The sequence below is a fragment of the Tiliqua scincoides genome, chromosome 7 (genome assembly GCF_035046505.1).
Source record: "Tiliqua scincoides isolate rTilSci1 chromosome 7, rTilSci1.hap2, whole genome shotgun sequence".
Classification (NCBI taxonomy): domain Eukaryota; kingdom Metazoa; phylum Chordata; class Lepidosauria; order Squamata; family Scincidae; genus Tiliqua; species Tiliqua scincoides.
Genome location: NC_089827.1, coordinates 29,100,501 through 29,126,451, shown reverse-complemented (window position 1 = coordinate 29,126,451; position 25,951 = coordinate 29,100,501). Strand labels below are relative to the sequence as shown.

The 25,951-nt window shown below is 44.7% G+C and overlaps 1 protein-coding gene across 2 annotated transcripts in view; it reads left to right on the top strand.

The window, feature by feature from the left end:
- EXOC4 (exocyst complex component 4) overlaps positions 1-25,951 on the top strand; it is a 448,912-nt gene that overhangs the window by 358,350 nt on the left and 64,611 nt on the right. For both annotated transcript variants that reach the window (XM_066633468.1, XM_066633469.1), the window contains one exon: positions 25,662-25,798. In XM_066633468.1, the coding sequence (XP_066489565.1) occupies positions 25,662-25,798 (137 nt within the window). The remainder of the gene's footprint in view (positions 1-25,661; positions 25,799-25,951) is intronic.

Below are 25,951 nucleotides of genomic sequence, written 5' to 3'. Positions count from 1 at the left end.
TGTGACTTTCTTATTCCTGTCTGTGCTGCAAGAAACAACTGGGAGCATCCAGAGAATCTGGCAGTGGCATTGAGAAAGGATTGGAAGTGGGCTGTCGCCAGATAGCTGTAGCAGCTGTCAATGCCAAGAGGCCTCTGAACTATGGGGAAACTGTCATTCCTAGTTTCTCAGCCTGTGTTATGTTTGTCTTAGTTGTAGTGACTATGTGGGGTCTGGCTAAAGCTGCCGCCAGGAGATGAAGACTTCCTTGAGTATATTGTGTTGTAGAAAATGAGGCCTGGACTGCCACTCCCTTGTCCTGAGTGCTACCAGGCTTCCTGGTGCCATGTTGCTACTGGATGGCTTCCCTTTATTGTGTTTGAAAAGACGACTAGCATCTGAAGATGAATTGCCTCCGTTCTAAGTTAATTTCTGTTTCCCAGCAGGACCCCAGCTGGACCCTGCTGGGCTTGGAAATGCCACTGATTGGGTAATGGATGAGCGCTTTGTGGATGGCTGTGTCTGCCCTCGCCTGGTGCCAGCTCGGCTTCCCTGGTGCCCTTCATTTCCCACTTTGCAGCCAGCATCACTAGAGCTAAATGGATTTTTTCACAGGACAGTAACTTAACTGTCATTAGCGTAGGGAAAATCATTTATGTATGAGCCCAAGACAGAACTGAAATGCTGACTTTGTGAAATTCATGACTGCCTGAGAGTTCTGTAGAATAAATTCAACAGGAAGCCATCTGCTCTGGTAGCAGGTACCAGTCTGTTTTCCCTTTTTTCTCTTTTTTTTCTTTTTTTTGTTTTATTAAATACAAATAAAAAATTAAAAAATAAAGATATTACAAGTTGTGTGGAAAGTGCAGAGATCTCAAACTACATTTCTTGGTTCTACTACAAAATCATGCAAAAATTAGTTATCAAATCTTAACCTACACTGATTAAAAAGTATATTTTCAACACAAAAAGAAAAATGAGAAAAACATAAAAGTTAAATCCCCTATCTACTCATCGAATGCATAGATTATTTGGCCCATTTTCCCTCTTCTTTTTCTTTATAGATAATATTATGTATTAAGATTGTATCTCTTGTATCACTTTATTCACTATTAAAGGAAGAAAAAAATCTGGCAGGAAGAGAAAAGGCTAATGTATCTAGGAGCTGTCACATTGTTTCACATTGTTTCTGAGGTGTGTGCCACAACTCAAGAAGTTACAGCACAGTCAGAGCTGATCAGACTTCAGACCTTGGAGTTCCGCCTTGTGTTTTTTTTTGCTAGAGCTCTGGGGTTCACCAACCAGAGTTAGGTATAAAATAGTGACATGGGATGAGCTCAATGGAAAATGATGGCTCAGTAGAGCCAGTTACAGTGGACACCACTTTATAAGGGTTCACTTTATGATCAAGTCACGGGGGACTCTCCATAGTAAAGCAAGGTTCACTGTATGATAAGTTGTTCACTTTATGATGGGATCATGATTGCCAACCAACAGGAGCTCATGTATGTAGAACCTTTATTGACATAAAACAGTCAACAGACACACACACACACACACACACACACACACACAGAGCAATAAACTATAAACATACAAAAACAGAATAGATGACAATAAGATTAGTTAATACCAACATTTCTTACTTTCTAAATAGCTACTCAGATACAATAGGCCCTTAAAGTTTGTGGGAAAGGGTAGATACTGTTTGATGTCATCAAATAATTAACAAGAGATATGTGGCAACCTATCTCTCAAAATCCTGACATTCTGAAGCTAATAGTAAGCTATTATTCTATAATTCCATAAGTGCAGTGGTAAGTGAATATACAGGTTAGTCTGCTGGAGATCTTCATGTAAAGGACAATATAAAAGAAAGTGAAGTAAGTTCTCAATAACTCCCTTATTACATATACACAAACAGTCTTTACTGCCATCTACAGAGCCATTAAAGCAGGTTTTTAAACCGTTAGATGGTGAGACGTTACATTTTGTGATTGTAAAAGCCAAATGCACCTGGGGGTTCTCAATTAAATACATGTATCGTGACTTCCAGGAGTAAGTCAGCAGTAATTGTAAATACAAAAGGTGAACAAACCTTTGTTGCTTCAGCAAATAACTTCTGCCTCTCAATGTCAGATAGCTGGTCATAAGAATATTGGCTGTTCTACTTAAAGATCTGGTACACAAGATGTGAACAGAAAGACCCACAGACTGAATTTTATGAGAAAATAAAGTGAGTCCCGCAGGTTGCACAGTGTCTGAAATAATATCTCTAAGTAGGGGTGCCCGTTCAGCTACATAACAAACACAAAGGCCATTGGTGTCTATAATGAAAGTTCACCCCCAAATAACAAAAAGTTTTGATCTGCTGTATATGATTCCCACCAAACGTCCAAGATCAAGGTTTCCAAAACTTTTTAAAAACAAAGATTTTAGACTTGTCATAATTAAGATATAGATGGTTCATGGTTAAATAGCGAATGCAGGCATTAACTAGGTGTTTACAACCTAGACTAGTTTGTTAGATTAAGACCATGTTGTCTGCATAAAGGAGAAGCGGCACCAATAATAAGCCAATTTGGGGCTATGGGCATCTACATTAATCAGTTGGGGGGCCAAATCATTCATAAAAAGATTGAAGAGAGTTGGAGCCAAAACACCTCCTTGTTTCACCCTTTTATTAATGGAGATCTGGTCTGATAACTCACCTAAAACAGCCTGACATAACAGACACTATTTGAATAAAGCTGTTGGATCAACCAAAGAAGCTTATTTACCCCCAGTTTCTCGGCTTACACCAAATCAGTCATAAGAACATAAGAAGATAAGAACAGCCCCACTGGATCAGGCCATAGGCCAAACTAGTCCAGCTTCCTGTATCTCACGGCGGTCCACCAAATGCTCCAGGGAGCACACCAGACAACAAGAGACCTCATTCTGGTGCCCTTCCTTGCATCTGGCATTCTGACATAGCCCATTTCTAAAATCAGGAGGTTGCACATGCACATCATGGCTTGTAACCCGTAATGGAATTTTCCTCCAGAAACTTGTCCAATCCCCTTTTAGAGGCGTCCAGGCCGGACGCCATCACCACATCCTGTGGCAAGGAGTTCCACAGACCAACCACACGCTGAGTAAAGAAATATTTTCTTTTGTCTGTCCTAACCCGCCCAACACTCAATTTTAGTGGATGTCCCCTGGTTCTGGTGTTATGTGAGAGTGTAAAGAGCATCTCTCTAGCCACTCTGTCCATCCCCTGCATAATTTTGTATGTCTCAGTCATGTCCCCCCTCAGGCACCTCTTTTCTAGGCTGAAGAGGCCCAAACGCCGTAGCCTTTCCTCATAAGGAAGGTGCCCCAGCCCTGTAATCATCTTAGTCGCTCTCTTTTGCACCTTTTCCATTTCCACTATGTCTTTTTTGAGATGCGGCGACCAGAACTGGACACAATACTCCAGGTGTGGCCTTACCATCGATTTGTACAACAGCATTATAATATTAGCCGTTTTGTTCTCAATACCTTTTCTAATGATCCCAAGCATAGAATTGACCTTCTTTACTGCCGCCACACATTGAGTCGACACTTTCATTGACCTGTCCACCACCACCCCAAGATCTCTCTCCTGATCTGTCACAGACAGCTCAGAACCCATCAGCCTATATCTAAAGTTTTGGGTTTTTGCCCAATGTGCTTGACCTTACACATACTGACATTGAAGCGCATCTGCCATTTTGCTGCCCATTCTGCCAGTCTGGAGAGATCCTTCTGGAGCTCCTCACAATCACTTCTGGTCTTCACCACTCGGAAAAGTTTGGTGTCGTCTGCAAACTTTGCCACCTCACTGCTCAACCCTGTCTCCAGGTAATTTATGAAGAGGTTGAAAAGCACCAGTCCCAGGACAGATCCTTGGGGCACACTGCTTTTCACTTCTCTCCATTGTGAAAATTGCCCATTGACACCCACTCTCTGTTTCCTGGTCTTCAACCAGTTCTCAATCCATGAGAGGACCTGTCCTCTAATTCCCTGACTGTGGAGTTTTTTTAGTAGCCTTTGGTGGGGGAACGTGTCAAACGCCTTCTGAAAGTCCAGATATATAATGTCTATGGGTTCTCCCGCATCCACATGCCTGTTGACCTTTTCAAAGAATTCTATAAGGTTCGTGAGGCAAGACTTACCCTTACAGAAGCCATGCTGATTCTCCCTCAGCAAGGCCTGTTCGTCTATGTGTTTTGAGATCCTATCTTTGATGACGCATTCCACCATCTTACCCGGTATAGATGTTAGGCTGACTGGCCTATAGTTTCCCGGGTCCCCCCTCTTTCCCTTTTTAAAAATAGGCGTGACATTTGCTATCCTCCAATCTTCTAGCACCGTTTTGAGGGACAAGTTGCATATCTTAGTCAAGAGATCAGCAATTTCATTCTTTAATTCCTTAATAACTCTTGGGTGGATGCCATCAGGGCCCGGTGACTTACTGATCTTTAATTTATCAATGAGGTCTGTAACATCTTCTCTTTTAACCTCTATCTGACTTAATTCCTCGGTCAGGAGGGTCCGTTCGGGCAGCGCTATCTGCCTGAGGTCTTCTGCCGTGAAGACAGATGCAAAGAACTCATTTAATTTCTCTGCCATCTCTAAGTCTCCTTTTATCTCCCCTTTCCCTCCCTCACCATCCAAAGGGCCAAGCACTTCTCTGGCGGGTTTCCTGCTTCTAACATATTTGAAGAAGCTTTTATTATTCCCCTTACTGTTGCCGGCCATGCGTTCCTCATAGTCTCGCTTGGTCTCCCGTATCACCTTCTTACATTTCTTTTGCCACAGTTTATGTTCCTTTTTATTCTCCTCATTAGGGCAAGACTTCCATTTACAGAAGCAAGCTTCCTTGCCCTTTACTGCCTCTCTAACTTGGCTCATTAGCCATGCGGGCACCCTCCTGGATTTAGTGGAACCTTTCTTTCTTTGCGGTATACACCTCTACTGGGCCTCTATTACTGTTGTTTTAAGCAGTCTCCATGTACTCTGGGGAGATTGGACTCTTTTTACCTTCCCTTTCAACCTCATTCTAACCAGCCTCCTCATTTGAGGGAAGTCCGTCCGTCAGAAGTCAAGGGTTTTTGTGAGAGATTTGCCCGGTATTCTTCCCCCGACGTGCATGTCGAAATGGAACACAGCATGATCACTGTTCCCCAATGGTTCCGTAACATTGATATCTCTAACCAGGTCCTGTGTACCACACAATATAAAATCCAGAGTCACCTGTCCTCTGGTGGGCTCCATGACTAGCTGCTCTAAGGCACAGTCAGTTAGCACGTCAAGGAATCCGGTCTCCTTTTCGTGACCAGAACACAAATTGACCCAGTCAATATGAGGATAATTGAAGTCCCCCATGATTACAACCCTGTCCCTCCTTGTTACCTCCCTGATCTGTTTCCTCATTTCAGGGTCCCCTTCTGATTTCTGGTCTGGAGGATGATAGCACGCCCCCAGTATTACATCGCCCCACAGGCTTGGTAATTTAACCCACAGAGATTCTACAGTGGAGTCGGACCCGCCTTCAATCTCTACTTTTCTGGATTCTATCCCTTCCTTAACATAAACGGCCACCCCACCTCCAACATGCCCCTGCCTGTCCTTCCTGTAGAGTTTACAGCCCGGTATTGCAGTATCCCACTGATTCTCCACATTCCACCAGGTTTCCGTTATGCCCACTATGTCAGTGTTTTCCTTTGTCACCAGACATTCCAGTTCTCCCATCTTTGCTCAGAGACTTCAGTCATTCGCATAAAAGCATTTGTACACGGAATGCCCCAGGATGGGCTGCTTATTTGCTCCTTTGTCCCCGCATCCTCTCACTGTGCCAAACTATCTGTCACATCCCATCATGCTACCATTCCCAATTTCTTCCCCTACTCTGCCTTTACCTTGTTGTTCTCTAACCTCCCCATCCTTGTCCCATAGGGATGAGGAGTTCTGAACCGGATGCCCCTGGGTTCCTGTCGGCCTTCCCCCAGGGATCAGTTTAAAAGCTGCTCTGCCACCTTTTTAATGTTATGCGCCAGCAGTCTGGTTCCATTCTGGTTCAAGTGAAGCCCGTCCCTCTTATACAGACCCCGCTTGTCCCAAAATGTTCCCCAGTGTCTAACGAAACTAAACCCCTCCTCCCTACACCACTGTCTCATCCACGCATTGAGACCACTGATCTCCGCCTGCCTAGCTGGCCCTGCGTGTGGAACAGGTAGCACTTCAGAGAACGCTACCTTTGAGGTCCTGGCTTTCAGCTTCCTTCCTAATAGCCTAAATTTCCAGGTCCTCCTGGCTACACTTGCCCACGTCGTTGGTGCCGACATGCACCACAACCGCTGCCTCCTCCCCAGCACTGTCTACCAGCCTGTCTAGACGAGAAGTGATGTCCGCAACCTTCGCACCAGGCAGGCAAGTCGCCATGCCGTCCTCACATCCATCACAAACCCCCCTCTCTATGTTTCTAATAATTGAATCCCCCACTACAAGAAGCCCCCGACCCCCCTCCTGCTGAGGAGTATCCTGAGTGCGTTCAGATACGGGCCCTTCCCCTGGAGAAAGGTTCCCCCCTAGGGGATTGTTTCCCTCCTCTCCAGGATGACGTCCTCCAGCCCCGAGACTTCCCACCCGGGCAGCTGAGGAGCTGTATGCCCGAGGTTGGGACGAAGCCTGATCAAAACCTCTTTAAAAACTTATGAAATCAGAATCTTGTGATTTCTTGCTCCATCCTGCTACATTCCATGAGACTATTTTAAGATGGTTTTCTTTAACTAGCACAATTTCATTATCCAAACATCTATTAAAGAAGAGGAGCTAGGGACTAGATTAGGTTCAGAAGATGGTGATTGAGATGGAGCATCACATCTAGGAGAGCTCAGCATAGCCAAATCAGGCAAGGTTTTCGCATGCAAAGGGGAGCTGCAAGAAAGTGTTTCTCTTTTGGAACAGTGGGCATCAGCATACACAACAAATTTAGATGGTTCGGGTTTTAAAGCTGAAGGCATCACTGCTGCTTCACCCTCCTCCATGGTCTGCAGCATCTGTAGTCTATCCATATTTCTGCCTGTCTTCTTTTGCTGTACAGAGGGAAGTGCCTTAATGGCAATTAGAGCCTCGTGTATGAGAGCATCATCAGCTATGTCCAGCTGGATTCGGGGAGTATAGTCTGTTAAATCAGAGGCAAGGATCGTACCAGGTGGAACAGATGATATATGAGATTTCTGTAACAGGTCACAGTCTAAGGCAGGGGTGTCAAACATAAGATCCGGGGGCCGTATGCGACCCATGCAAGCTTTTTATTGGCCCTCAGGCTCTCAGCTGCTGAGCCATGCTGAGGTGTTACTGCTGAAAGGGAAGCCCACTTGAAAATTGAGCTTTCCCTTATCTTGAATATGATCAAGATATGTATATTTTCTCTTCTACCATTTGCAGCTAATGAATTCCCAAGTGAGAAAAAGTGCTTATTTTTGGTCATGACCTGTTTAATGACATCACTTCCTGCCTAATGACATCACTTTCAGCCCTCAGCAGGCATCATGAATGCTATTCGGCCCTCTGTATGAAATGAGTTTGGCACCCCGGTCTAAGGGCGCAGAAGATTGTACTAATCCTTCATGTTCAATAGAAAATAAGAAGTCTATCTCACAGGGCTTAATCTGCCCAGATAGATGGAAATTGTCAGGGTGATGTCTGGCATTATCTCTAAAGAATAATATAGACCACTCCAAATTAGCAGTTTGTCTCTGCATAAATGAAAGCTGAATGGGTTCAGAGACTTTAGAATGTTCAAACCATAATCATCTCTTCTGAAGAGATGTCAGCAGATGGAGTGGTTGGTTCAGGATCCACACACACCTTCGGAACTACTGGTGGACAATTGCAACCAGATGGTGACACTTGCATAGGAAATAGTTCAGTTGTTAGTAAAGGTTTAGAGAGCACATCCTTAAAGACTCAAGTGTCTCTTATGCTAAGAGTTAAGAAAGCTGGACATGTGCAACATAGCAAAAGAGTTAACTGAGCTAGTAAACTTTTAGTCTGAATTTAAGTGATCTGGCATTGATTTGTATAGCAGGGAGCCTCTCATACTCAGCAAGATTGACCTGCTGTATGTTCATGAGTAAAATGTTGGCCAAAGATTGGATAATTGATTACCTGTTAAGCCATCTATTTTTATTAACATGGATATCAGCTATTTCCAGCACCAGTTGGTCAGCACAGAACAATTGGTTGGTACCACTTTCATTATAGTCATCGAATGTCATTATACCACTTTCAATCCTTCATAGATTGTGATAGATCAGCAGCAGCAGCCATCATAGAGACGTATCCAGCATATCTCGAGGCAGGTTGGAAAGGGTGACCATCATGAGCTCGTTGTGCCATAGAGCTCAACATTTCAAGTTGTTCCATTAGGCATTTGATCTTATCAAGTATTGCTAAAACAGATTTGCTAGTCATTAAGCTGTTATCCTCCAAGATTTCTATCAGAGAGGGGGCAGAATCATTTGCTTTCATGCTCAGTTTGTGCGCTTTAAGAGCAGATTTCAAGTTTAAAGGCTGGAGATAAGAGTCACAAATCAAGGTTTGCTGCACTAGCAAAGATGACAGGGACACCAATGAAGACTGGCATTGCAAAAGCGGCTTTGCTTTAGCAGCCCCTCACTCCAGCACCACATCATCTGGGGCACAGGCTAGATCACCAAGAAAGTCCCCAAGCTTGGGCCTTCTTTGAACTAAATCTCCCTTTGCGAGTAGATCAGCAGCAAACAAGCACAGCTTGTGGAAACAGTAGAGGGGGCAAGATCACTGTCGGTCTCAAGTCATCAGGGGAAAGAATTAGGGTCCAGAGCTCCAAATTTGTTCAGGGAAGCCAACTCATCCAACATCCTAGCCAAGTAGGTCTTCAAACCTCAGCTGTTTTGGAGGTTTGAGAGGAGGGGAATGACTCGACGGGATGCACTGCTGTTTCTTCTTGCCCATCACCAAACTGGGAGGTCAATCCTTCCAGTCTGCCAAAGATACAAACCCAAAGAATGATCCAAAAGTTGTCAGGGGTTTTTTGGGGGAGGGGGGGAACAACACCAAAAATAACTAGATAATTGCCAAGGTTCCACAAGCAGATAAAATAAAATAAACAAAAATAAAATTTTATTTAAAATGAAATGGAGACAAAAAAAATATCTTTAAAAGGCACAATAAAAAAAAGCAGAAAAGGCAGAGAGACATACTGAGGAAGGTATTAGGTAGCAGGCATTTTTCAAAGCAGCCTGAGGGGAGTATTATGGAGTGGCCATCTCCCTTGCTCTTAAAAACAGATGTTATAATCAAATCACAAATCAAATCATCTTCCCCTTAAAGCAGCAGATCTCTTCTCCAGAACAGAGCTAATATGATTATCCTTTGCTTGGCACAATATATTCAGGTAAATATTACCCACCACCGATGGCTTCCTCTATATGTCCAACTCGAAAGCTTCTTTATCAACTTTAACCCTCCTCCGTTTAGTTCTCTAAACAAGGCTTGTTGGATTATAGCGCCCATAGATTATTTAAGCTAAAGTTATTTGACATGAAAAAAACCTTTCGATAGTAATAATGTGAGCAAGAACCAGTAAGCTACTGGTTCTCCCCCTTCCTAAGTATGTTTGGGCTAGAGAACTTTACTGTAGATGTTGTTAAAGTTCAGCAAACTGAAAACTGAGAGCATAAGCTAGCAAAAACTAGCTGGTAGCTCCACCTTAAAATGGCTGCTCCTGTACAGCTCTCTTTTCTCAGTTCTCTCATAGTAATTTATCTAAATAAGGCAGAACTGAAACTCCTTAACTGTGCTGGCAAATAGCCCAGACACACAGTTATGAGAATACTGGCCGGCTACTCTCAACACCAGAATAAAAGAGATAGGACCTTTAAAATCTTGTAGGCAGCGGAGAGTTCATTTGAAGTGTCTGCTTCTGCCAGCGTTTCAACCCCATGGACCTCATAATAGAGGTGATAGATAAACCAATCAATGCTGTGAATGCAAGCATGTGGTAAAGCCCAATCCTATGCATGTCTGCTCAGAAGTAAGCCCCATTATAGTCAATGGAACTTACTCCCAGGTGAGGATAGAATTGTAGCCTCAACCAATAACACGGGTTTTATTGTGGCTATATTGGATACATGGTTAACATTTTAACATTCTAGTTTCATGTATTAAGGATATAGGGTATTATTATTATTATTATTATTATTATTATTATTATTATTATTATTTTGTAATTTGTGTTTTATTATCACAGCATTATGTAAACTGATAACCGTGGCCCTAAAGAGCACAGTTGACACCTTTGAAATCACCATTAGGAGAGGCAAATAGCTTAGTTCTGTGGCAGAAACTTCAGCTTTCAAGGTCCAGTGGTGTCTCTGGAATGGATTACCATAATAAAGTGGTTATCCACTGTATATTATTGCCCCAAGGATCAGGGAAATGAATGTTCAAAAAACTGCAACCTTTTTGTTGTTGCTATGGTTTATTGAGATTCAGAGCCTAATCTGGTACAAATCAGTCAGTGGGCTCCAAGTAGAATTGTGCTGCAAAGTGCATTGGCACAGAACGTTCCGTGAGGCTCCTCCTGGATAATAACCTGGTTGCCGCATCCCGGACCAACTCAAGCTTCCCAACCAGAGGTATTCCCAAGTAAAGCATGTTGTAGCAATCCATTCTGGAGGTAGCTTGACAGCTTTGCTTAAGTAACTGAAACAAGAGACTCATCTAGAAAAGGCAGTGGCTGTCAAAGCTGGTGAAAGGTACCCATGGGAACGAGGGGACAGCTCTGAGTTTGGAAGTACACCCATGCTGCAGACTTCAGGGGGAATGCAACCCCTCTTGAGCATATTGTCAGGGAGTTGGACGGGATGACCTTCAAGCTTCCTTCCAGCTCGAACATGTTATGATGATATGTACCTCCCAACAAAAGAACCTCCATCTCATATGGATTTAGCTTGTTTGCCCTTGGCTTTATAGCCCCATCCCGTGGCATGGGATAGGGTTCCCAAGAGCAAATAATGCTAGTATGTGGTATTAGGACCTTGGCTTCAGCTGTCTGCAGTCCTTTCCTCTGACCAGTGGTCCTGGTGGTGCAGGGAATCATGAATTGATGCCTTATCACCAGAGCTCCTGGATCATGTTCTGCAGCATCTGACTGATGCTTTTACAGATTCTACTGGTACAAGATGTATTTCTCAGATACTACCAACATGTAAGTATGGTGCTTTTCCTGAAAACAGGGTTTTCATTTCTCTCACCCACTACCTCCTCTCATCATGTTCTGGGTACTTTCCACATTTCACTCAGTGCTAAATAAGGAGCCATTATTAGTTGACAAGAGTCTCTAAATTACAACTGGCATCCAAGTGTTACAGTGCCAGGGATTTCTGGCAAAAAGAAAAACAAACTAGTGGATATCTCAAACTCAGGTGTCATAATTCAGTCTAGACCTACAGTTAGATAGATGCGAATATTGCTAAAGAAATTTGCCTCTGGTGCCTCTTTTCTTAGCAATGTTCACACCAGTGCTGAAACTCTGTCAGTATTTGTGAAAATCATGAAGTAGAAAGCTAGGGGCTCCAGGAGAGAGGGGTGGATAGACTGGCTGCCTGTCCATAATGAAGTTACCCTTTGAATTAGGACGAAATAAGATTGAAATAAGAATTGGCAGCCCTGAGTTTACTCTTTGCCAGAAATCATCCCATCCTGTACCAAGCATGTCAGCCTGCCTGGATTATGATATTGGAATAAGCCATTCTACTGATGTTAATTCTGTATGTCTTTAAGAACATAAGCAAAGCCCTGCTAGATCAAGCCAAAGGTCCATCTAGTCCAACATTGTGTTTCCCACAGTGATCCACAAGCAGACAGGAAAGGCAGACTTCTGAACTTCACACATATTTGCTGAATTTTCTTGAATAACAGTATCTGGGATTTTGCAAAAATTTGGGTGCTTTGGGAAGTAAAGAATGGATGGTTGGGAGGGGCATCGTAAGTAAGAAAATGGTGTTTGAAGTTGGAAGTATCACTCCTTGATTCACTGGAGGGTTTACTTGAAGCCACTGAGACTGAACCTACAGGTCAAATCAGACAAACAACATTAGCAGAGTGATCCTGGATCAGGCCTAATGTACATTTAGTCCAGCATCCTGCTTCCCCCAGTGATCAAACATATGCCTTTGAGAAGACCATAAGCAGGAGCTGAAGGCATTCCCTTCCCCCTCAATTTATTCAACTAGTATTCAAAGTATCCTGCCTCTGAACCTGGAGGTGGCCTAAAGTCATCATGACTAGCAGATGTATTGGGGGTGACTTGTGGGGTGCCACAGGGAACTATTCTGTTCCCAATGCTGTTTAACATAGAATCACAGGATCGGAAGGGGCTAATAGGTCATCTAGTCTAACCCCCTGCCTTAGGCAGGAAATCCTCTTAGAGCATCTCCAACAGGTGCTTGTCGAGCCTCTGCTTGAATATCTCTAGTAAGGGAGAGTCCACCACCTCTCTTTGCAATCTGTTCCACTGCCAAACCACCCTGACTGTCAGGAATTTTTTCCTGATGTCTAATCAAAATCTCCTCTCTTGCAGTTTGTACCCATTGGTTGTAGTTCCACTTTCAGAGGCAGCTGAGAATAAATTATTCTCTTCTTCCATATGACAGCCCTTTAGCTATTTGAAGACAACTATCATATCCCTCTCAGCCTTCTCTTCTCCAGGCTGAACATGCCAAGTTCCCTCAACCTTTCCTTGTAGGGCTTGTCCTCCAGCCCCCTGATCACCTTCGTTTGTCTCCTCTGAACCTGCTCCAATTTGGCTGCATCTTTCTTAAAGTGGGGTGCCCAGAATTGAACACAGTACTCTAGGTGAGATCTAACCAGTGTGGAGTAAAGCGGAACCACAACTTCTTATGACTTGGAAGCTACGGTTCTGTAAATGCAGGCAAAAATTGCATTTTCCTTCTTTGCAGTCGCATCACACTGCTGGCACATGTTCATCCTGTGATCCACTGCAACTCCAAGTTCCTGCTCACATGTAGTGCTGCCAAGCCATGTATCTCCCATTTATACCTGCATCTTTGGTTGTTTTTGCCCAAGTGCAGAACTTTGCATTTATCCCTGTTGAACTTCATCTTATTCAATCTACATCTACATGAAGCTACTGGGGTTGGTCATTGGGATTTGGAGTAGGTTATCTCCAATATGAGGATGACACCCAGCTTTGTTTTTCTTTTCCACCAGCCTTCAAGGGGGATGTTGAAGTCCTGGGGTGGTACCTGGAGGCATTTGGGACCAAGATGCGGGCTAATAGACTGAAGTTCATCCAGATGAGACAGAGGTCGTCTTGGTTCAGAGGACCACAGTGCAGTTAGTAGATCTACAACTAATATAAACAAAAAGTTTTTAATACCTTATTTGATGTTTTTTACCTGTTGCTATACTTTTTACTTGATAATAAAGCTTTGTTAGCTGCCTTGGGCATTTGCTTTGGCATGGGAAAGGCAGGATATGAATCTCTTAAATAAATAAAATAAATTTGCTCTAAATGGGGCAGCATTCCTTCTGCAAGAGCAGGTCCACAGCTTGGGAGTTCTCCTGGATCCACAGCTGGCCTTAGATGGCCAAGGGCATCTGTGACAAGAGTGGCTTTCACTTTCACCCACTTTGGCTGGTGCATTGGCTGAGACCATATCTGAGCAAGACAGATCTGGCCACAGTGATCCTTGCCCTAGTGACATCTCGTTTAGACTACTGTAATGCTGGGGCTACCCTTGAAGAGGATTTGGAAGCTGCAGTTAGTGCAAAATGCGGCAGCCTGGTTGGTCACTGGGGCTCAAACAGGCTGACTGCCATGCTGTTGCTCCTGCAGTTACACTGGCTCCCATTTCATTCTGAACCTGTCTTGGGTCTAATGCTTTTTAACTTGTTCGTAAATGATCTGGAGATAGGAATAAACAGTGAGGTGGCCAAATTTGCAGACACTGCCAAACTATTAAAGGAGATAAAAATCAAAACTGATTGTGAAGGACTCAAGAAGGAACCCCCCAGACCGGGTAAATGAGCAATTAAATGGTAAATGCATTCAGTGCAATACAGATGACATGATATGTGTTGGAGCAAAAAAATTCCTATTTAATGGATTTTTACTTGCCTTTCTCCCAGTTGGGCATTCAGGGCAACTTACAATCACTTTAAAGCAATAGTAAAAATAATAAAACAGTAAAAATAATAAAAACATTATTAAAAAACCTAACGGTTGAGCACCAGTTAAGCAATTAAAACCCCAATCAGCTTGTGTCCGAGAATCATGTATAGCTTCTTGTATAAACTGATGGGATTTGAGCCGTCAGTGGTGGACCAGGAAAGAGGCCTTGAAGTCATTGTGGATAGCTCAGTGAAAATGTCAACCCAGTGTGCAGCAGCTGCGAAAAGGGCAAGTTTCATGCTAGGAGTCATTAGCAAAGAAATCAAGAATAAGACTGAAAATATTATAATGCTGCTCTACAGATCTGTGGTGTGACCATGTTTGGAACACTGTGCCTGCAAAAGGATAATGTAGAACTGAAAAAAGTGCAGAGAAGGACAACCCAAAATGATCAGAGGTCTGGAATGCCTTCCTTCCAAGAAAAGCCTACAGCTTTGAGGGCTTTTTAACTAGGAAAAAATGCAGTTAACGTGGGGGGGGGGGATGATGATTTACAGTCCAATCTTATTTAGCTCTACTTCTGCCACAACTAGCATTCTGGCAGTGTTGATGCTTTACAGCTGTTGGAAACACTGGACCAACCTGCTTCCAGGCAGCTACTGGAGAGGCCAAAGCGGTCCTGCGCACAACAGAAGGGAAAAGAGTGCCAGCCAGTGCCAGCGGGAGACTTGCACTGGATGCTATCCTGTCTGGCAGAAGGCAACACGCCCTTTTGTCTCCTTGGACCTGCTAAAGAGCTGGTGCAGGTCCAAGGAAACCTTTTCATGATAAGGAGGTTTATAGAGGGGTAAGGGAAAATATTTTCCCTTTTCTCTCCCAAGCCTGCCTATCTGCGCCCCCACCAACATACAGTGCAACCTGTTTTGGCGCAGCTACATGCTATGGGTGGGAAAAGCTATAGGATTGGGCTGTAAGGCTTATAAAATGATCTGGAAAGAGAGGTTTTTTCCCTCTCTCACAATGTCATCCTCTGCAACTGATTGTTGAGTGATTTAGGACAGGGAAAAGGCAATACTTCATCAAACAGTGCATCATTTATGGAAGCTGTAGCCACAAAATGTGGTGATGGCCTCTGGCTTGGATGGCTTTAAAAGAGGATTCAGCAAGATCATGGAAAACAGATTTATCAATGGGTTATAGTCATTATGCTGTGTGCTGCCTCTGGTTCAGCAGCAGTGTGCCTCTGAACATCAGGTGCCATTCTCTCCTGCTTGTGGACTTCCTAGAAGCCGCTGATGGACCATTTTGGAAAACAGAGTGCTAAACTGACTGAGGTGGACCTTTGGCTCAATTCAGAAAACTTTTCTTATGCTCTTAGTTTTGTATACCAGTTGCACCTCAGGAGGGAGCAGGACTCCCAAGAGGGTCTCCCTAAGAGATCTTACAAGATAGACAGGTTCACATGGAAGGACTGGGCCCTCCCCAATCCGTATAGCAATTTTGAAAGGTAGTTCATATCTGGAGTAAGACTGAATGCTGATGGCTAGGCTGAGGTAACCGGATAACTTCATGGTAGAGGGGAGATTCAGATTGGGAAAATGGCTGATTCTTGGCTCAGTCACTGTATCACACCAGCTGCCTCTCACTGTGCCTTGATACTTCAGTTCAGATTGGGGGACAGAAATTTATTTACCATATGTTAATAGTACAAGATAGTTTGACATACATGTTGAATGGTGTTATTGTGGACTTGGAAAATCTGTGCATAAACAGTTGGAATGCTTCTCCAGACCTCTCTGCCAACTGCTTTACCCCTTTATGGCTCCTTTGTAGACAGATGCTCTCTCTTTGTGGTGGTGGTTGTCATGTTCTTACATTTTTTTCTTCCTGACACTGTGAACAGCTTAAAACACTTAGGGAACAATCCTGACCCTCATTCGGACCTATGCAGGTCCCTTACGCTGTCCTGGGAGTGTCAAAAAAGTGCCATAAATCACTTTTGTTCCACTCTTCTGGAAGATAGGCCAGCGCATGAACATGTTACAGGGTGGGGGGGGAGGACAGGAGGCAGACAGGAGAGTGGGCAGGGAGCAGTAGGTGGGGCCAGGCCTTTGGCAGTTATGCTGGATCTTGACCCTGTTCCTGGGTGGTCCAGGGCAGTCCCAGGCTGCTAGGATTTGAGACCCAAGTAGACCCATTGTGTGGGGCTGCTGCAACATGACATGGTGTAAGGGGAAAAGTTTCCTCTTGCCTTGGACTGACCTGCAGTTAATCCTAAACTTGTGCTGGATACAGCACAGGCCCACAGGGCTGTTAATGTTTGCTGTGGTGCATGACTGTATGCAGCATCCTGGTTTAATAGTTAACCTATCCCTGAATGCCAGATGCAAGGGAGTGGTAACAGGATACAGGTATCTTGTTGTCTTGTGTACATTCAGAAGCATCTGGCCACTGTGAGATACAGGAAGCTGGACTAGGTGGGCCCTTGGCCTGATCTAACAGGGCTCTTCTTAAATGTAGAGAAAGTCTCTCAATCTAGCTGCATTGGGCCAACTCACAGCCTGTACAGTTCTTTTAAAAATTGTAGGAAAGGCGTACCCCAAGCCAAAGTCAAGTGCAGAGATCTTTTTTATTCACAGTGCGCAAAGTGAACAGGCACACTTTTCAGTCAAGTCAGTTCACACATCCAGCTGACAGCCCTCAGGTTCACACATGCACAGATATCACATGCTTTCTGTACACTTGGTGACTGGTATGCTCTGATCTGTTGGGGAATGGCTAATCTCAATGCAATAATAAAATGGAGTTGCCTCTGAGTGTGTGCAGAATGCACCTCCAGTGAGTGTTTGCTGGCACAATGTTCCTGCAGTAATACACTGCAGAATGGCACTTTTTAGCACCAGGATCCACTGTTTGTTCTTGGACTTTTTCATTGTAGGAAGGAGCAGGGCTTTTTTTCTAATGGAATGCGGGGGGACGGAGATCCGGCACCTTTTTGCAGGGGCCCCTCCCCTTCGGAGGCATTCCAGGAGGGGGGGAGCAAAACAGAGGCATTCACTGGGTGGGTGCTGGGGGGTGCAGGGTGGGCGGGCGCCTGGCCCCTGCCTGACCGCACAACGATCCCCTCCTGCCCCCACAAGCTCTCGCCTGAGCCCAGCCCGCCTCCCCTCCCCCTGCGCTCTGCTTCCCTGCGCAGCTTCCAAGGGCGGGATGAGGAGGGTGGAGGGCGTGGGGGACACGCACTGACGCCGAGGAGGAGGACGGACAGCCAGACAGCCAGCCAGGGAGACGGGCTGTGGCACCCACGGAACGCCCAGGTACTGGCTTGGCGGAGGAGGAGGGGAAGGAAGCTGGCTGGTGTAGCCCCCATGCCAATCTGCAGCATGAGCCTAGGCGTGTCTACTCAGAAGTAAGTCTCATTGTGCTCAATGGGGCTTGCTCCTGGGAAAGGGTGCATAGCCTTGTAGCCTTAGAGCCCAAGCCTATGCATGTCTACTCAGAAGTAAGTTCCATTGTGTTCATTGGGGCTTACTCCTGGGAAAGTGTCATAGCCTTGCAGCCTGAGTAGACAGGCAGAGGAAGGGCTCTGAGGCTGTAGTCCTCTCCACACCTTCCTGGGAGTGAGCCCCACTGCTCTAATGGGACTGACTTCTGAGTAGACAGGCACAGGATTGGACCCTGAAGCTGCCATCCTATCCACAGTAAGCCCCATTCACTATAATGGAACTTACTTCTGAGTAGACAGGCACAGGATTTGACTCTAAGGCTGCCATCCTATGCACAGTAAGCCCCATTCACTAAAGTGGACTTCTGAGTAGACATGCATAGGATTGGGCTCTTAGGCTGCAATCCTAGGCACTTTCCTGGGAGTAAGCTCCATTGACTAGAAAGAGACTTACTTCAGAGTAGACATACCTAGGATTGGGCTCTTAATCCTGGCAGAGATATATATCTGCCCCCGTTTTCACATGCTAAGGGCTGCTCAGGGCAGCAGAGAACATACAATTGCATGCCAAGCACGTTCCCAAAGACACAGAGTATTCTGATACCTGAATTAAACCATATTTAATCGCTTGTTTGCAAATGTAGCTGTTTCTATGTGCACCTAAGGACCCCTCTCGTGTAAGAATTCCTTTTTTGTTCTTACTCCCACAGTTGCTTAGAGTAATTTTACTACATGGAACTCATGTAAGCCATTTTTTGGAATCCATTCACTGCTTCCTCTCCTCGAAGTAGTGCCACACTACATACTACATGCTACAAGTGCACTTGTACAGTATTTTTCCCCATGTGTAGAAAAAGTAGCTAGGGGGAAGGGGATGTGGAGATTGACAATCTATGCATGTCTACTCAGAAGTAAGTTCATCTTTAGGGGGGAAGCACATAAAAAATATTTTATTTCTCCAATAAAAAATGGTTTATAAATAAATAAATAAATAAATAAATAAATAAATAAATAAATAAATAAATGATTAACAAGTTGTGAGTTCCTGCACCTTTTATTTTACAAAAAAAACACTGGGAAGGAGGAATGTGTGTTGGGGGGGACTACTAATCTGCAGGATGCTATTTTTGTGGGGAAGAGGAAATGTGTTGGGGGATGCTGTGAACTGTTGGGGAATGGCTAATCTGGATGCAATAATAAATATTATTATGGTTATTTACATTTATTATTATTAAATAATTTTGTTATGGGGTGCCAAAATTTTATGGGCTTCGGGTGCTGCTGGTCGATAGACCTATGCTCCATGATCAGTGGTGCAGTTTTCCAGCTGCTGCTGTCTTAGAGAGGACCTTCCTCTCTTTTCCCTTTAGCTGCAACCTTTTTCATACACTTCATCCTGAAGGCACAGGAGGAGCTCGAGCTGAGCTGGTTTGTAGAGCATCTTGTCAGGCTAATTGATTACAGTGCAGTATGCACTGCTGACGACAGGTGAAACGGGACAAAGTGGAGCAAATCTGTGTGTATCGCAGATTCCCGCTGGGTCGGGTGCAGACTCCCTTCTCTGACATCTTGATTTATATATTTGCAGCTCCCTTCCCTAATGAATTGTGCCCCACCATGGGTCATCAGAGCCCCCTGCAGTCTAGATCGCAGCATCACCACATTGGGGGAATGAATCATGTTTCCCAAAGTCTTATGCTGTGAATTTAATGGTGCTTGAGCGTCAGCAGGAGGGCAGCTGAGGAATGGTAATTAAACCCCTCAAACAAACAAGGGAACACCCTATGAATGTTACAGCACAAAAATGCAGAGAGTAGGGTGCCATTGCATCCATGGTTAACTTGCATTTGGAAATGTAGTGTTCTGGTGACGTTTAAGTCTGTAAGGCTGAAATTATTTCATCTGTCCAGTGCAGCCTTTTTGTATGATGGACCTTCAAAAATATCTGCCAGTGAGAGAGATCAAAATTTTCCTCTCTTGTGGGCCATTCTTTCTCTAGTGTCGGCCAGGGTTATCCAGGAAGTTGTTTCAAAACCTGCCCTCCCCCCACTACATGTTAGCCTTTGGAGAATACTTTTGCCCCATGTGAAGAGCACATGCACACATATGCTGCCATACAGTTATAAAGCAAATGTAGATGGAAGGCAGAGTGCAATCTACTGGTGCAGTGTTTCCCAAACTGTGAGTTGTGACCTGATTGTCAGTGGATTATGAAACTGAAACTGACAAGCTGAAAGCTGACTAGGAAAATGAATTGATCCCTATGGAAAGTGAAACTGAACCACATGTGTGTGTGTGTTTACCAGGGATGGCAGCCCATTTCCATAAATTGTACCCTTCCTATTAGCAAAATGTTTGTAATTAGTAAGACAAGCCCTCATCTCCTCCACATGAAAGCCCAGACTTCATGTATTCATCACATATTTTCTCTTTTTATCTGTTTGAAGAACAGAAGACTCTGCCTTTGTACTGTTTTGCACCAGAAGTGTGCTGAGAAATTCTGGGTGATTGATCACTTTCCATATTATGTTTCAGCTTTTTTCCTGTGCTGGTTTTCAATCACTGGTTCATACATGAATTGATGACCAAAAACTAGCTATTGGTGGGTCTTTCACAATCAACTATCTACCTCCCTTCCTGCCTTGCTGGTCCTTGTAAGGCATTCTGGAGCATGGCCTGCCTTTTTCTGCCATTATTCCATTCTTTTTCAAGTACCCCTAAAGGTCCTGTTGAGTGTCCTGGGAGTCCTGGGAGTACATGAATACCAGGTTGGGAACCACCAGTATGTTGTTTACAGTGCACTTACTCTGATAGTGTTTACAAAAAGGTGGTGAAGACCAGAATTTAAAAAAGAATAAAAATGTATCTTATGATCTTTTACTGTATTTTTAATAAATTAGAGGCTACAGTTCTTAGGTAACAATTAGTGGTAGGTTATTTTTCAGGATCTCGCCTCGGGTAAAATCAGACAAAACTATGGTCAGACACCCCCCCTAACTTTAACCCCCGACTTATCCGAGGGTCATAGAAAATTCCATGATTGTTGGCTCAGAACCTGCCCTCGACTTATCTGTGGGGTCGACTTATGAGCGGGTGTCTGCGGTGAGTGAGTCCCGTGGTGGTCAGTGGGGCTTATTCTCAGGAAAGTGTGGGTAGAATTGCAGCCTGTGAGGTCAAGCCTATGCATGTCTACTCAGAATTAAGTCCCATAGTAGTCAATGGGGCTTACTCTCAGGAATGTGTGGGTTGCAGCTTGTGAGCCCAAGGCTATGCATGTCTACTCAGAAGTAAGTCCCATAGTGGTCAATGGAGCTTACTCTGTAGTCTGCCTGCAATAACAACCCCCGAAAAGAATCAGGGAGATTTCCAGGCCTCCCAGTGCCCAGTTTAAAGTTCTTCTGTTTCAATCATATCAATACAAAGACACACCTGACTTCACAAGTGCAAAATGGAAAACATGCCCCTTACCACTTCAAGCCTCTTTTGTTGTCCTTTTTAGTGGGGGGGGGGAAGGTTGCCTTCTGGAGCATTTGTTGCGCTCCAGTTCCATCGGATTGGGACCATTCTGGTGTCCTCACATTCCCCTTTGCCTGGCCTGACCATCAGCCAAGGCACATCTGCCTACTCACAAGTAAATGCGACCATGTGGCTGAGTTTGCTTTCCCGAGGGCTCAATAGACTCACAGCTGGGAGGGGGGTGTTTTGGGGGGCTGCATTCATTGGATCAGAACCATTCTGACATTGTTTGGAGTCTTCTCTGCCTGCCCTTTCCAATGGACTAAGGCACGTTCATCTACTCGCGAGTGAACGTGGCCATGTGGCTTCGTTTAGGGCTCAGACTTGCAGCTGGAAGGGAGGGATCTTCTCGGGTGTTTTTGGGGGGCTGCACTCATTAGATCGGGACCGTTCTGGTGTCATTGGATTCCTCTCAGCCTGCCCTTTCCGACAGACTATGGCAAGTACGCCTACTCATGAGTAAACATGCAATACGGCTCACTTTCACTTTCCATAGGGCTCCATGCATTTTTTTTTTTGGCCCATAATTTTTGAAGGAAAGGAGCTACTTCAATTCTGTTTTTTGCATTGTGTTCCACTGGACATTCCTAATGCCGTGATTTTAGCCCATCACCCCCAAGGCACGTCACCTCCCTGGCATGTCACCTGGTGTGGCCCACACACCCCTAGCGACGCCACTGGATGGTAGCAGCTCTGAAGAGGAGCATGGAGATAACTTTGCGGCATTCTTGTGATTGCTGGTTTGATACCATGTCACATGGTCTGGAGGAGAAACTGCTCAAGTTCAACAACTACCTGTACTTCATGGCTGCCATGTTGGACCTCAGCTTCCAATTCTGGGGGTTGCACAAGATTAGTAGCCGAGAGGAAGACATCCTTCTGGTGAGGGAGAAGGTGGTCTCTGAACTCCAGACGTTTTGTGGCATAGTTCTTCAGAATACTCTGAAGAGGTCTACGCAGTCTACAATGACCAGTAAAGGGAGGCTGTGACACCCAGGTTCCAGCTCCTCGAAAGAGAACCTGCACTGCCTCTTCTTCCTCTCTCTGTGCCTACTTATGAGTCCACAACACTGATGATTCCACAGCCACTTCCTTCAGCACAGTCAGTTTTGAGTGCGAGATGTGCCTCTACAGTGACCTGGTCAAACAAAGTGCCCCATGCCTTCCCATCCAGGTGTTAAGAGTTCTGGAAAAGTCACTGCAGGGAGCTCTGCCTGCTCAGCACTGCCGCTCTGAGTCTGTTCCTGGTTCCTACCAGCTCTGCCCCTGTCAAATGGGTGTTCAGCCAAGGGGGCCTGGTGATAAGGTCTCATCACAACAAGCTGGGGACCAGTCTCCTAGAGAAGATTTTCTTCCTCAAGTACAATGGAGCTAAGTTTGCCTGACGACCAGTCAGTGACTGTGTTCTTCAATAAACGGAACTCTGTTCAGTGTTCTGTTCTGGCAGTACTCATATTCTGACTGCTTCCTGTCAGTTGCAGAGTGGTAGTGGGTGACTTGTGGGAGGGGGGAGTGCCCCTCTCCTCCATTGGCTCTGCTGTGGTGGACAAGCTGGTGCCAGCCATGACCACAGTCGTTGTAGTAGTCATATTCTGACTGCTTCCTGTCAGTTGCAGTGTGGTAGTGGATGACTTGTGGGAGGGGGAAGCACCCCAGGTCTTTGCCCTTCTCCTCCATTGCTGTGATAGACAAGCAACCTTGGCCACTGTCATTCTCCCTGCCTCCCTCCCTGACCAACCTGCTGCACTCACTGGACTCTATGACCAGTAGTCTCTTCCTAGGATTTTGCACCATGTACTGGGCATCTGTCCAACCTTGCTGTCACTTTGTGGGCCTGGTTCACTGTGCCCAGTTCTGCATGTTCCTTCTTGGCTGCAAAGGCAACCTGTTTAAACAAGAAGGCGTCCTGGAAAGTTTTTTAAATAGTTTAATGGGCGCACAGGGGGGTGGGGAGTGTAGGGGGTTGCACCTATTAAATCATTTTTAAAAGTTACCAGGGCAAAAATTGTCTTGTTTAACTTTTTAAAATGATTTAATGGGTATGTGTGTGTGTGTGTGGGGGGGGGGGAACGACTCTCACATCCATGGATACCTGAAACTGCAGTTACAGGATCCACGGATATGGGACCCCCCTGTATTTCCAGTCAAGGACACGCTCCCTGCCAAGTGCCTTTGACAAGTGTCAGATCTCTCTCAGCATGACGTGCTCTGCATGTAAAGGGCCACGTGTGGCAGTGAGCTAAGTGCAGCTTGCTTGGTCTCTTTAGCAAGACAGAGAGCAGAATCAATTCCTGCCACTCACAGGTAAATCTGCAGAAGCAGGATTATGGATCCAGGTCCTTCTGCAGCACTTTAATCTTAAAATCAATATTGAAGAGTACACTGGGCTGGGGAAGGGCAGTAAAGAGGCTCCAGTGTTGACTCTGATGAGATTTTGTGACTTCAAATGTAAACATTTTTTACATTTCCTTGATTGTAGGAATCATTTTTTACATTTCCTTGATTTTTTAATTTCTATAGAAAGGGAAGAGGCTACATGCCTCACATGTCACAGTCAGTGGAATCTACTGCATAGGAGATTTTAATTTGATATGTAAGCACAAGAGACCTTGGATGATAGACGCTTCAGCCTCATGCTTTTAAGTACTGTATATACCTCAGGAATAATTCTGCCTAGCCCACTAATGCTTGCTTCAGGGATGTAGCTGCATCCCATCAGCATAGCTCATGTATGCTGGCTGAAAGCCAACAGGCTCTGGAGTAACTTTGCATGCTATAGCTATTCTGCACAGGGATTGTTGTATGAGAAGAAAATGCTGGTCTGAGAACACAGGATCTTCAGGGTTGCAAGTATCTGAGAAAGTGATGAAGTGGCCCGAGCAGCAAAGGGACAGACAACTCCTTTGTGACTCCTCCCTATGGAGAGGATTTGGTTGTAGCTAATGAGAACCCAAAGAGAAAGTCAAATTGTTCTCTTACCCATGAACCACCACAATCCCACACACTTGCCTGTTATGACATAACTGTCAGGGACTGTGTTAGTAGACTTTCAAAAAGGTTAGGTATATACCAGCCATGTTGATGAAGGATGCCCTCCAATGTCGTCTTAATTTGCAATCTTTGGAAATAATTTGTTTTCTAAATAAATGAACTAAAACTCAGTGTTACTAAATGAGCTGCCACCATGTTAGTTGACTGTGGAAAAAACCGTGTGACAGGAAGAATCCTGAGCACCTGGCCCATTTTTCTGCTTTTCAATTAGTTTTGGGGATTTATGCTGCAGGGAATTGTTGCAGGCAAGCAATACCAGGGGGTATTGACCCACTCATTTACCTCTCCAAAGTAGATATCAGGTGTAGGCGAGGGACTCTTTTGTGTTTTTTTCCCAAAGTGAAAGATCCACATGTCGAATCCTGTCCCCACAGTTTTATTCAAATACATTCACAAACTGTCTTGAAGATCTCAATGTTAAAAAGGCAAGATATAAATCTGTTACAGGGGGGTCCCTTATCCATGGATCCCATATCTGTGTATTCACTTATCTGCGGATCAGGTCCGTGCCCGGACCTGATCGAGTCCAGGCCCTGGAGGACTTCCCCAGACCTCCTTATGTCTTATAAGGCATTAAAAAGTCACTTCTGGTTTCTCCTTGAAACCGGAAGTCACTTTTTTAGCTTCAGAGCTCTGTCTGAGCTCAGCAGAGGCATGGGATGGATAGCCTCTGTTGAGCTCAGAGGCCCCTCCAGAGACGAGGGGAGCTCCGGGGAGGCAGCTCAGGCATTCCTCCATATCTGTGGTTTCAGCTTTACATGGAAGGTTCCAGAACGGAACGCTCATGGATAAGGGGGCACGTCTGTACAGGTATAACCTAATTATCCACAGATTTTTCACCCAGGTTTTATCTCAGTGCGTTGAGAAGGGCCCTTTAAATTAAAGGGGGAAAGTCATTTAACAGTAGTCTCATTAATGCAAGAGAGGGCAAGCTCTCTTAATGCAAGAGAGGGCAGACAATGCCCTTAATGCAAGAGAGGGCAGACAATCCATCAATCGTTCTCTCTCCAGACTCTTAGAACAGCTTTACTCCAAGGAAAGTGACCCCTCCCTTCCCCCTGAGCACATGAAAGAAAGATAATCACTTTGTATTCCTTCCCAGCACTGCGCTCTGGGTGAAGGGAAGGGTCTCTGACTGGGAGTGAAACCTTTCTAAGCACCTGGAGAGAGACTGATTGATGGATTGTCTGCCTAATGACTCTGTCTTCCATCACAAAGGTAAGCAAGGCTATTTTTAAATCACCTGGCAAAGTGACATTTTTTAATGGATTTGCTTTAATGCAATTTTTGCCATCCACATGAGTTCTGAGAATGGAACCTTTGCGAATAATAGAGACTCAACCTGTATATACATTTAATTGAAGTTAATCATTAAATTCTTTGTTTTTGTTGTTACACTCAGGAGGATGAGCAGTTTTTTCTTCACTTGGGCTCACTTTGACAAAACTCTTTGTTTCTTGGATTTTTTTTTTTCATCAGAGCACAGTAATTGTGGAAAAAACAGTTCAGGACCTCATGAATCTGATGCATGACCTCAGTGCATACTCTGACCAATTTCTCAACATGGTATGCATCAAACTTCAGGAATATAAGGATACCTGCACTGTGGCCTACAGGTAAGGCACCAAGATATCTGTCACATATGAATGTGTTGTCCTTCCCCAGATATAATGGCTAAAGCATTGGGGGCCTTTTGCATAGAGAAAGTGACTAAGAGGGAACATGATGGACATCTGTAACATTATGCATGAAATTTGTCTCCCTCTTTC